The 12,943-nt window shown below is 48.4% G+C and overlaps 1 protein-coding gene across 1 annotated transcript; it reads right to left on the bottom strand.

Annotated features, from left to right (window-relative positions):
• Nucleotides 1-10,865: 10,865 nt before the first annotated feature.
• Nucleotides 10,866-11,318, bottom strand: LOC104584904 (glycine-rich protein DOT1-like). The gene has a single exon (XM_010240722.1). The coding sequence runs from the start codon at nt 11,316-11,318 to the stop codon at nt 10,866-10,868; it is 453 nt and encodes a 150-aa protein (XP_010239024.1).
• Nucleotides 11,319-12,943: the final 1,625 nt, after the last annotated feature.

Genomic DNA, 12,943 nt, shown 5'->3' on the forward strand with positions numbered 1-12,943 from the left:
GGCATGATGCGCCCGCCACTAATGAGGGGTCATCAGTGACGGTCATGAGTGACGGGCGAGCACGCGACCGTCACTCAAGACCACTCATCAGTGACGGGCGTGGTACGCCTGTTTACCGATGAGGGTCATCAGGGACGGGCGTGAAAGGCCCGTCGCTGATGACTCGTCACATATACACTGTTTTGTAGTAGTGATTAGTTAACTTCATAACAAATGTCCTACACTGTAAACATCTGAAAGTTATCTGGTATAAACGATTAATCAGAAATATCATGTTCTTATTCCTACTTGCAAATTGGATTCTCTTTCTTGCGATTTCAGCTGCCTATGGAGAAATATTATGAGTACCTTTATGCCCCCCAAAGGTGTCATTGAGTAGATAGACAAATTCAAAAGACACCGTCTATATGGAGATCAGGTCAAGATCTGACTAAGAAAAATGTAAGTACGGTACCTCGATTTCAGTATGTCAGCCCTTTGTGCCAAGTTAATTAAAGGTGCCAATTGCCAACTAAAATCCAAACTTTCTTAAAAAAAGAAGGGGGAGAAACTAAGATCGAGATCTCGCTGCTGTCCAGAGTATGGTTTTCAAGAGGAGACATTCGAGTAATATAAAGAAGGCTCTTCCCCATTGAGATCCAACCCAAACTGAATCGAAGTAAACATCCATCGACGCAACGACTCGAGCCCGGTCAACATAAGTAATGCATGTCAGTGTTACTGTACTAATAATCCTCTCTCCAAGTCAAATTTGTAATGAATGTAGCAGATCTCAACTTACAACTTGGTGCAACTTACACGCATAGAGATAATCAATCCATATACATGGGTTTAGCTAATCAAGCGTGGTAACTACCTAGCTAGGGCTCTTGGGAGCCTATAAATAACGTCTCCAGCACCAGTTAATCTTCACTTCTCATTTGTTGTCTTCTTCCCTAATGGCTTCTGCAAGCTCACTCCCTCTGGCTCTCAAGGCGGCTGCCATCGCCGCCATTGTCTCCATGCTGGTCCTGCCTTCTCTAGGGCGCTGCCCTAATTCTCCGGCTCGGGCACCACCACCTCCACCGTCACCGCCACCACCATCACCACCTCCCCCATCACCACCGCCGCCGGCACCACCGGCATCATGCGAGGAATGTCGCTCAGAGTGTTACTCGACGTGCACAGCCTTCGCCCTGAAGACGATATGCAACGAATGCCTCAGCATTCACATCCGATGCGACTCCTGCAAGACCCCTTTGATCAAGAAGTGCGAGGCCGAAACCGGCTGCACTCCTGCTGGTGGCTGCCATGACTGCGAAGGCGCCGGCAATGCCAACTGCACCGATGCCTGCTCCGCCATGTCATGCAGCTTCTGCATGAGGGGGCAGCAAAAGCAGTGCATCAGCACCTGTGAAACCCAATGCTCCCCCAACTGTGCAAGGTATCCGGTGGCACCGCCGCCGCCACCGGTACCATCACCGCCGCCACCGCCGGCAACTCTGGCACCACCACTGCCATCGCCCACACCACCGCCGCCAACTCTAGCACCGGCACCGCCGCCACCCTCACCGACACCAACCCCGCCCGCGCCATTGCCGCCAACTCCGGCACCGGCACCCCCACCGACGACATTGCCGCCAGCTCCGGCGCCGGCGCCCGCGATATCATGCGACGACTGTTTTGGATCGTGCTACGAGCGGTGCAGAGCCACCATTCCTGAGAAGTGCAGCGATCCCTGCGACAGCGTGGCGGGTAGCTGCAACAGCTGCCAGTCCCAGGTTTTCAAGAACTGCAAGGACCAATGCACTGGCAGCTCATGTGACGGATCATGCAATGCCGCCGCCGAGAATACATGTAGGGGCAGCGCCTGCACCAGAAGATACTGCGATGCCTGTATGTTCGGGAATGATACTGGCTGCCGGGACACCTGCACCAAGGACTGCAACGCCGCCAACTGCATACGGGATTGACAGTGTGCATCTCATCTATGTATGGGATGCTCTTTAGTACCTAGTAATTTTTCTTTACTATGAGTAATAATCTGAGTGGAAATCGCTGGGTATCATAAAATACTTAGTAATGTACTCCTCCCTACTTTAATCTACAATAAATTTCACTTCTACAGTTCTACGGCTACCCTGCACGTACTGTAAACAATATCTAGCATGTATAGTGTAGCGATCGAGGTACGTCCCGAATTAGAAAATATGATGTAATAAAGAGACTTTTGTTCATTAGGTTCTAATTTGACCACCACAGTGCATGAGCAGAACAAAAAGAGTGAGGTTTTTTAAGTCCCTCTTCTTGTCACGGCCAACTTGACAGCCGCGCCGTGCACTCTGTCTCCGAAAGCTTTACCATTCTCCACTGATCGAGATTCAACCAAAACGATGACTTTCGTCTAAAAAAAGATTCAACGAAAATTGCCCGTTCAAGATATGCATGAAGACAACTTATAACATGCATGGCGCAGATCTCGACTTGCAACTTGCAGTTACATAGATAATCCATGCATTATATTCAGTTGAGCCCAGTGGCCGGGTGCCTAGCTAGGCTATAAATAGCATCGCATGTATACCAGCGGGTCTTCACATTTTATCTTAGCTAATTAAAGCTTCTTCTCTTCTTCCACCCTATAGCCAGCTCGCTAGCTGTAGTGCAGTGTCTACAAAGTCAATGGCTTCAGGTTCAGCCACTCTTGCTCTCAAGAAGGTGGCTGTCGTCGCTGCCATTTTCTCCATGCTGGTCATACCTTCCTTGGGGCGCTGTCCAAGTTCATCTCTAGGGCCAGTGCCGCCGCCGCCGCCGCCCGCTTCATCGGCTCCGACGCTGGTGCCGGGGCCGAAGGTATCTTGCGCGTACTGCACTCAGTGCGGGAACTCCTGCAGCAGCGACTGTGCCGCCATCAGCTGCCTCCGAGAATAAACATATATAGGCGATGTATCTACTCCGTTAGGAGCCATGTGTTTTTTTTTTTCTTCCTTGAAACACCATATATCTACAACTCGTAGATGCACACGCACTCGCACCAACTTCTCTATGCAACACTACTTACTACAGGCCGCACTTCCATTTATGGTCAGCTCTACTGATTACAGAAGGTGTTTGATACGTGCAGTGGTCTCAATACTAGATTTTCTTTTGCTATTTCGATTCCTGTTGGATAAAGAATAATTAAGAGTAAATTGCATAGAGCCACAACTTCAGCGTCCGTAACTTACAATGTTTTTTTTGACATTTTCTCACGAAACCAGGACTCTTGGCCTACCATATATATTAAAGGACAAAAACTGAAGGGGAAATTGGCCAGGGGACACGGTTATTTTGTGGTCTTTGCCCAAACACACCGCTCAATTGTGGAGCTCAGTACCATTACAATTTTCGGGCCATTTGCTGAAACACACCGCCCGTCCAAAAAAGGGAAGTCCCGTGAATTACAGTCTTACCCCGTTCTCATGTTTCTCCGGCCCGAACCGTTCCCCGTTCTCTTCCTCTTTTGTTCTCTGGTCACCCGTGAAGAATGCCCCAGTTAACACCCTCGTCAATGAGTTCAACGACTTCTCCATCGATGGCCCGGGTCACAGCCAAGAGCAGTAGCAGGAGACCAACATCACGTGGTTCACCAAAGCCGTGGCGATAAGCTCACGGTGCAGGGCTTCGTCGCTCCGCCCGCTGCTGCCGGACCCGGGTGAGAACTCAGGCTGCTCTCCATCGACGGCAACGAGCACGCCAGCACCATGTACGATCACGCAGCGGACCTGAGCGCTTCCAATGTGCTCTCTCCCGCGATGGTTGTTGTGAGCGAGGCCGCGGGCTGGCAGCAGCGAGCTGCAGGAGCAGGATATTGGTCACGTTCTGCTGCACACCAATTGCTCGACCAAATGCCTAGGAACGAGGAAGAAGAACAAGGTGAGGTGGATGCCAACTTGGACCACCACACTCAGGGTCAAAAATCACGCCATATCATCAACAAATCATTGCAGGCAGGAGATGGTCCTGAGGGCAAATCCTCACGGGGCAGCACGGCCACACCTTGCCACGCTGGTCTCTATTGGGTCCCGGTAGGCTGCTGAGGGATGGGGACGTCCTAGGCGGAGGAAGGCGGTCTTGGGGGTGACGTAGCGGGGGCAGCACGGCCGCAGCTAGGGTTCTTCACGGGTGACCGGAGAAGAAAAGAGGAAGAGAACTGGGAACGGTTCGGGTTGGAGAAACATGAGAAGGGGGTAAGACTGTAATTTCACGGGACTTCCCTTTTTTGGACGGGCGGTGTGTTTCAGCAAATGGCCCGAAAATTGTAATGGTACTGGGCAAATCCACAATCGAGCAGTGTGTTTGGGCAAAGACCGGAAAATAACGGTGTCCCCTGACCAATTTCCCCAAAATGGAATCATAAAGACCATGAGTTGGAGGGGTATTGACAGAAAACATACAGTGTCCACATATCAGCGTCTGCGTGTTAGTAGTACTTTACATGTCCTCTTATAAAAGGACATGGGTTCCACCTATTAGCCTCTTCCTTTTCTTGCCTCCTTCTTTCTCCTTCATTAATGAAATAGTTTGCCCATGGATTAATTTCAGTTTTTTCATGTACTAAGATTCAACCCAAATTTAAAGTCAACATCTACGAGAAATATATTGGCCTAACATTCGTGGAGCAACCATACGTACCAAACACCCTCCCCCATCGGATCCACCCAAGGGTACGTAAGAGGAGGAAGGTGCGGGAAAAAAAAAGAGGGGCGGGGCGGGATGGGATGGGTTGTGGGAAGGAGAGTAAGGGGTGGAGGAGGAGTGAAAAGACCAACCGTGCTAACATTGGTGGCGACATCAACAACCATGGTGATGCTAATTAGGCACAACCCTTGCCCCCCACCCCCCATCGATATCAATGGAAGGCCAATGATATATAGGAGCACCACAACATCCCACCTGGAACCTGGCAGCGACCGATCTATTACTACACGACGTCTCATCTTTGGACACACAAAAACTGCAAGGAAAAGTGACATAGGCCGGCAGGCAGCCTGCCGGCAAAGGTTTTTTGCCGGCAGTTAAGGCTGGCCAGCTATATTGCTGACCGCAAAACTCTTTGCCGGCAGGTAGACTTTTACCGGCAGGCAATCTGCCTTGCTTACTGCACTTTTCCCAAAAGGTTCGCCATTCACCGGCAGGTATATTTTTCATGCCGGCATACTTTTACCGGCAGTAAATACATTTCCCGGCAGACAGCGGAGTCCGAACACGTTGCCACTTAGTCCCGTCCCATGCATGTTACGCTTGGTTCCACCCATGGATTGATATATGCAATTTAGTAGAGCTATCTAGCCTAGAGTTCTTGGGTGCCTACAACTACCATCACCTCTCTCGCTCCTTCCGTACACCACAGTCAAGTTTGCGCTCAGACGCTAGTGGGACTCATGAGTCATGATTGACACTCCAGTCCCGACATGAAAGGAATCGGTCAAGATGAGCAGTAATATTTATGAACCCAACTTGTAATTAAGGAGAATTGCTCAGATCTTGTAACATCCCAAAATTTCAAACTTTTACATGTGCATTGCATCCATGAGCATCATGCCACAATTGCATATTTGAATTCAAATTTGAATCTCAAAAGGGCTTTAAAAGACTTTGTTTACACCCATTTAAGCTATCCCATAATTTTTGGATAATTATTTGGAGTTGAAAAAGTATTTTATTTTAATAGATATATATAGCCCTAAAGGCATTTATAGGGCAAATGTATTTTTATATATTTTATTTTGAGGGGAAACTACTCCCAAAAGCAGAATCATGGTAGAACATGATTTTACAAATTTTCTGGAATTTATTTGGACCAATTTGGAGTTCAAAATCAAAAGATATCAAAAAAATAAGAAAAACAGAAAAAGAAAAGGGCTAAAGGAAAAAAAAGAGAAAACCGGACGGGCCCGGCCACTTTAGGCCGAACCGGCCCAGTCCGACCGCGCCCGCCCGCACGCGAGCCGGCCCCGCCCGCACGGTCCGAGCCGTGCGCGCCCGCTGCCACTGACAGGTGGGGCCTAGCTGTCAGCAGCTTCTTCCCCGGATGGAAAGCCCCGCGTCCGCCGCGCGCCTTCCTTCTTCGCCGCCCCGCGCCGTCACCGCCGCAATCTCCTCGTCCGCCTTTCCTTTTGCAGCCCCGAGCGCATCCTTTTAAGCCCCGTGATCCCCTCTCTTCTTCCCCTCTGCTCCCCCTCGCTATCACGCCGCCAGGCCGCCCTGATTTCTCGCCGGAGTCCGACCACCCGCGCCACCGTCCCGAGCTCCCCGCCGACGAACCGGTACGGCCGCGACGCCATCTTTCCCCATATTCGCTCCCTCTCTCTCTCACGCACCCACTGACGCGCCACGTTTCTTTTTCCATGCACCGCAGCGCCGCCCCCATCGACGCCGAAGCTCGCCGGCGCCCGTGCCCCCGCCGCCGTGCTCGTTCCCGACCTAGGCGCCGCCCGCGACCCCGCCTCGCTCGAAAACCGCACCATCGACCTCGCCGTGCCCCGCCGCGCGCACCCGTGTCCTCCCCGACGCCCGAGGTCCACCCGAACGCCGCCCGCCTCCATGCCCGAGCCGCGCCGCCGCCGGATTCCGTCACCGGAACACTAACCTTGCTGGTGAGCTCCCCGATCAATCTCGTCCATCCATCCATCTCCAACGGTGTAGATTAGATCTCTGTTATTTCACTTAAACGAACCGGTACGCACCAATCAGGAGCCGTCACGTGTCACTGCGTAAATAAAATGAAAATCTAATTTTAATTCCCTCGGATTAAGTAAATGGCACTTTTGCAGAAAAGCCCCTGTAACTTCAAATGATCATAACTTTTAATCTGTTTGGCCAAATTTAATGATCCACACCTTTTTGGAATCCTTAGGAAATGTAGAATCTTTTGGCACTGTCCAAATTCAAATTTGAATTTTTGAATCACATTCAAATTACAGATTAGGGTTTTATGCCATTTAAATCATAACTATTTATTTAGAAGTCCTTTTTGAATGAAACCAGTGCCCAAAATTTTGTTTTATTGTCCTCTGTCCAATGGGACAGAGAAATAAATATTTTGAATTAATCTATTTGGCTGATGCCAATAAAACCTCATTTTAGGGTTTAAACCCTAGCCATTGCAATTTGTTTAAAAACCCTAATTACATGTGCTTAATTATCAATACCTGGATCAGTAGATCACCCAAATAAAATAAACCAAACTCATGTCACATGTTTTGCATTGCATCATGGCATACGTATTCTTTTGCTTGTATGGTGTGTTTATGTATGTGTATGTTTGTTGATTGTATAGTATTCTCGGAGAGCGAACCTTGCGATTGTGACGAGTGTTTGAACTCCAACTATTATCAAGGCAAGTTCACTTTGATCATTTACCCGTTATTTTATTATGCACTAGATTTTATTAGTTGCATTGTTAGGATTATTATTGTATCTATGCTAGCTATGACCTGTCCTAGTAGTATAGGATACCTTTGCCATGTCCTTACCACAAATTGCCATCGTAGTAGTAAACTGCTATGCTATAATAATGTACGAGGGTGGTATTACTACAATGTGATACTATTGAATTACAATATGATTTTCCTAGTGTATGGCAAAACAAGTAATTCAATGAACCGTCCTGGGTGGGCTGCTTTAAGTATTCGGATGTCGTGACGTTAGGTCCATTTGTATGGGTCCCTCTGAGTCGAGTTCCTGTGGATTCAGGAATGGATCGTCCATGGACGTCTCTTCCGTGGATTCGGGGAGCGCCCGCGTCACAATGTGGGATGCCACCCAGGATAACCAGAGACTGGATTAGTTTCCTGTTTAGTAGCTTCCAGTACAACCACATGGTAATATGGGCTCTGCCTGGATGGAGTAAGAAATGTTTACCCAGATCCGAGGGATTGTACTGAGGTAGTTGTGTAGGTGGGAGCGCGGGTCCCTCAGGTAGTTTGGGTGAACATGTTCTGAAAATTCTTGAAGTCGATGCCATTGCTACTCCATCCGGAGGACAGCAAGGGATTAACACGTCGAATTCTTGTGGGTAAAGTGTACCACCTCTCGAGAGTGTCAAACCAAGTACTTAGCCGTGTCCCCGGTTACGGACAATCATGAGCAACTAGATATTGGGGCTGTAAGGAAGGTCTTACTCATTCCAATTTCCTAATAAAACGAATGGATTGAATTGGGTAGGAGCATTGATGTTTGTACTGAATGTGCCTAGGTTAATAGGAGCATGGGTGTTTCTACCCTGTGTCCAATAGAATTCAAAACTGTTTGTCTAAAAATGATAAGATTTGAATAATGATGCTTTTATGCAAAATAGCCAAACCTCACTTAGCCGAACTATGCATGTACTTGGTAGGTCCTTTATAACTCTAGTGAGTTTGCCAATACATTCAAATGTATTGACCACGTAGTGGCTGCAATTAACAATGCAGGTGGATCCGACGATGAGTGAGTTTCGTCGATTTGTCATGGGTCATGTGCTTACATTCCAACATGCTCTCACCTTGAAGTAGTGTGGCCTTTATGTTCTACCCTTTCCCGCTGCAGTATTTTGAAACATTGTTTTATGATGTGGAAACAGTATTTGTTTTATGCTGGCTCCAGAGGTCATGCGAGGTTGCAAGTACTATTTAAATTCTGGATGATGCGATTTAATAAAGTACTTTTGACTTTTGTTTCTGTATACTTCATCATGAAACTGTGTGTGCTAGTGAGTCGATCTAAGAACTAGCACAGTAAGCACGGAGATCGAACTCCTGGTAAAGGTGCGGTCGCTTCAGATCTTGACTTGCAACTTGGTTTAATTTACATAGATAATCATCCATCGTTATGTGTACAGTAGTTTATATTGCTGGCAGCTATATACCTATGGTTCCTGGATGCCTATAAATTGCATCAACCAACCCCTTCATATGTACAGTACCACAATTAAGTCCTCATGCCTTCCTTCCCTCTCCTCTAGTCCATAGCTAGCTAGTAGCTCTAAAACTTGCTTGCTTTGTTCACAAAACAATGGCTTCCGGTGCAGCCACTCTCGCTCTCAAAGCCGCTGCCATCGCTGCCGCCCTTGCCATGCTGGTTGTCCAGCTCTTGGTCCGGCACCGCCTCCACCAATGCAGGCGTCACCACCACCACCATCGAAGGCGTATGCTTCGCCACCGCCCCCGCCATTGCCAACACCACCACCGCCACTGGTGGCGGCACAACCAGCACCGGCGCCAGGGCCGGGACCGATGATATCATGCAATGACTGTTTTACACAGTGCTCCACGGCGTGCTATGCAACCATTCGCGCAAACTGCAGCTCGCCTTGCAACAGCAAGGAATATAGCTGCGGCAACAACTGCAAGACGGATGTCATCAAGAGCTGCAAGGCCGGCAGTACCTGCGCCGATGGCAGATGCGACTGCGACAATGATGTGGACACCTACAGCTCCGGCTATTGCGACCGCGAATGCGCCTATTGGTATTGGTTCTGCGAGAGCTGCGGTAGAGGGCTTAGCAAGGGGTGTGGGGAGAACTGTGCCCGTCAATGCCACGCGGATGGATGTGTAGAACCTTAGAAAACCGGACTACTGGAGCTACTAGCTAGCTATCATGTGCTGCCTGGTCAACGTGTTTTGCTCGTGCATGCATCTGATCTACGGAGTATGTGTGTATGCAATGCACGCATGAGATGATGTGACACAGAATAATATGCAAGTCGCACGTTTGCATACTTTTACTTAGCATCCAATTAATGTTCTTCCCGCTTTATATATAAGTACTTTCCCGAGATATTAATTAGGGAAAAGGATGCTTAATATATTTCAACAATCCATAATGGAGTTGCTGTGTATGCAGTTTGCGACTAAATATCCTAACATCACATCTTGATAACTTACAAAACAAGGTATTGACGGTACTCAAGACATACACATATTGAAGCAATTAAGAGGATCTCGATCCAACCACCTAGCTTGGAGATGAATTGACGACTTTTAGGGTGCTCTCCGACAAATAGTTAAGATCCGAACATTTTACTCAATGTGATCCTCGAGACTTGTAGCTCCACCGAACCTCTGGAACCTGTCAAAACTTCACTAAATATCTATGTACCTAGCAGTAAAACTGAAAAGTTAAGTGCCTGAATTTTTTTAAAGAAAGATCGAGGCAACAGCTAGCTCCGGCATTCATTTGTCATGCAAAATGACACCAAAAATACAACAAATTCAAAAATCATGAGAAACTGATCATCTGATCCTTCTGAAGTTGGTTGCTTTTTGTTGCCCACAGGCTAACGTGTATAAAATGCAGAATCCTGACACTTTGTTACTCGTACATCATAATATCATCCACACGAAGGTTATCAAAATATTGGATACACATTCGAGTAACTAATTTTCTCCTCAGTGATCGAGGTCTTGCCCAAGAGTCAAGAGTAGTAATTGTTTTGACGAACCGAAGAGTAGTAATTATGAAGTCAACTTGCAACAACATGCAAGGCACAGATCTCGACTTGGCAACTTGTGCAATTTACATCAACAATCCAATTAATATATAGTTGATTAAGTCATCGGTATGAACCTAGTGTCTTGCACTGGATGAGTGCCTACAAAAAAGCATTGCATATGGATTTTGCTAGATCTACGAGAATGACCCAAATCTTGACTTGCAACTTGGTGTCATTAATATTTATATAGATAATCCTCCATCCATATGTGTAGTTTAGTGCTGGTAGCTATAACTAGGGTTGTGGGTGCATGCCTATAAATTCATGACCCAATCCTTCGTATGGACATCACAAAGTCCTCATGTTTTATCCCATGTATTTGATCTTCTCTAGCTAGTTAATAGCTAGTAGCTCTAGAACTTGCTTGCTTTGTTCACATAGCAATGGCTTTGAGTGTAGCCACTCTCACTCTCAAAGTCGCGGCCCTCATCGCCGCTCTTGCCATGCTGGCCGTGCCTTCCTTGGGGCGTTGTCCGTCTCTCGGGCCGTCTCCACCACCTCCATCATCGCCGCCACCACCATCGTATGCATCACCATCGCCGCCGCCAGCATATGCATCACCGCCGCCCCCACCATTGGCCACACCACCACCGATGCAGGCATCATCACCACCGCCACCACCATTGAGCACACCACCACCACCTCCCATGCAGGCATCACCATCACCACTGCCACCAACATATGCATCACCACCACCACCTGTGCCCACACCATCACCACCACCATTGGCATTGCCACCATCCCCAGCACCAGCACCGGGACCGGGGCCAATGATATCATGCGACGACTGTTTTACGCAATGCTCCACGCCGTGCCGTGCCACCATTCACTCGAATTGCAGCCAGTACTGCGCCGTCGACTCTAGCTGCGACTACTGCAAGGCAGAGATCGCCAAGAACTGCAAGGCCGGCGGCACCTGCGCTGATGGCAGCTGCGACTGCGACAAGCTCAACACCGCCGGTTCATGCGCCAGCGCCTGCGGCACCCGGTACTGCGACGCCTGCATCTACGCGCTTGAGAGTCACTGCAGGGACGACTGCAGAAGCGAATGCTCCGCGCCCAGATGCGTACCATGGAAGCCTAGCTGACTACTGAGATCTAGCTAGCTAGCTAGCATGTGTTGTATGCTCAACGTGTTTTGCTTCTGCATGGATCTATACATGTATGCCATGTACCAATAATAATATGGAAGTCACATTATATGGAGTAGATGCGTTTCTTTGCCGGAGGCCATTTTTATTCTTTGCCGGGGGCGTTTTGTTTTCTTTGCCGGCGGCCTTTTTATTTTGCCTCCAGCAAAGAACAGGCCCGAAAAAAATGCCACTGGCCAATACCGAGGCCTCGGGCAAAGATAGATTTTCCCGTAAGGAAGCTAATGTACGAAGTCGCGGGTTAGCCCAGTCCCATGTTCCAAAATCTTTGCGAGGAATGGGTCAAGGTGAGTAATATTTGTGAAGTCAACTTGTATTTAAAAAAAAGGCGCAGATATCGATCAAGTTGCAAGTTGGGGCAATTTATTCTATATAAATAATCCCATAGATTGATGTAAGTATGTGTAATTTAGTAACAGCTAGATATAGCTAGGAACTTTGGGTGCCTACAAATAGCATATCGTAGACCACATAGCTCTAGCTAGAACTTCTGAACTTGCCTAACGTTGTTCACAACACAATGGCTTCGGTTGTAGCCACTCTCGCTCTCAAAGTCGCCGCCCTCGCGGCAGCTCTTGCTATGCTGCTCGCACCTTCCTTGGGACGTTGTCTGTCTCTTGGGCCGGCACCACCTCCACCATCGCATGAGGCGTCACCACCACCAGCAGCGGTGCCGGCATCACCACCTCCGCCGCCGCCAGCGGCACAACCAGTGCTAGCGCCGGGGCCGGGAGCGACGACATCATGCAACGACTGTATCACGCAGTGCTCCACGCCGTGCTATGCCAGCATCCCCTCGGATTGCTTCCATTTACTCCCGAAACTACCACATAATTGCATGGCCGAAGTTTGCACTAGTGGCGTGGGGCCCGCCCCACCCTAATAATTTGATTTTATATGTACATATACTATTAATGATGATAAAAAAGTAAGAAACCCCAAAAAATCCAGAAAAAAAACCCAAAATCCAGAAATGTTGCGTGCAGAGAGCTTTTGGCTGCAAGGATCAGACGTCCAGAATTTTTATTTAGAACGAAGGCACGCCGGTGCCCGGCTTTATAGATAAAGCCAACCGGCCAAATAAGAGTCTTACTGGGGATACCAGTTTACAATGGAGGAGCAACAAATGAAAGCACAACAAAAACAGCCACAACCCGGCAAAAGGTAGAACTAATGAGCACTGGGGGGCTTCAAGTTGGCGTAGAGACGCCTAAACTCTGCCGCAGTAGAGAGGAGCGCCTGGGAGATCTTGTGGGGCGCCATCGGGGACCAGAGCTGCAGAAAAAAGGCCGTTTTGAAA

The sequence above is a fragment of the Brachypodium distachyon genome, chromosome 4 (assembly GCF_000005505.3).
Source record: "Brachypodium distachyon strain Bd21 chromosome 4, Brachypodium_distachyon_v3.0, whole genome shotgun sequence".
NCBI lineage: Eukaryota > Viridiplantae > Streptophyta > Magnoliopsida > Poales > Poaceae > Brachypodium > Brachypodium distachyon.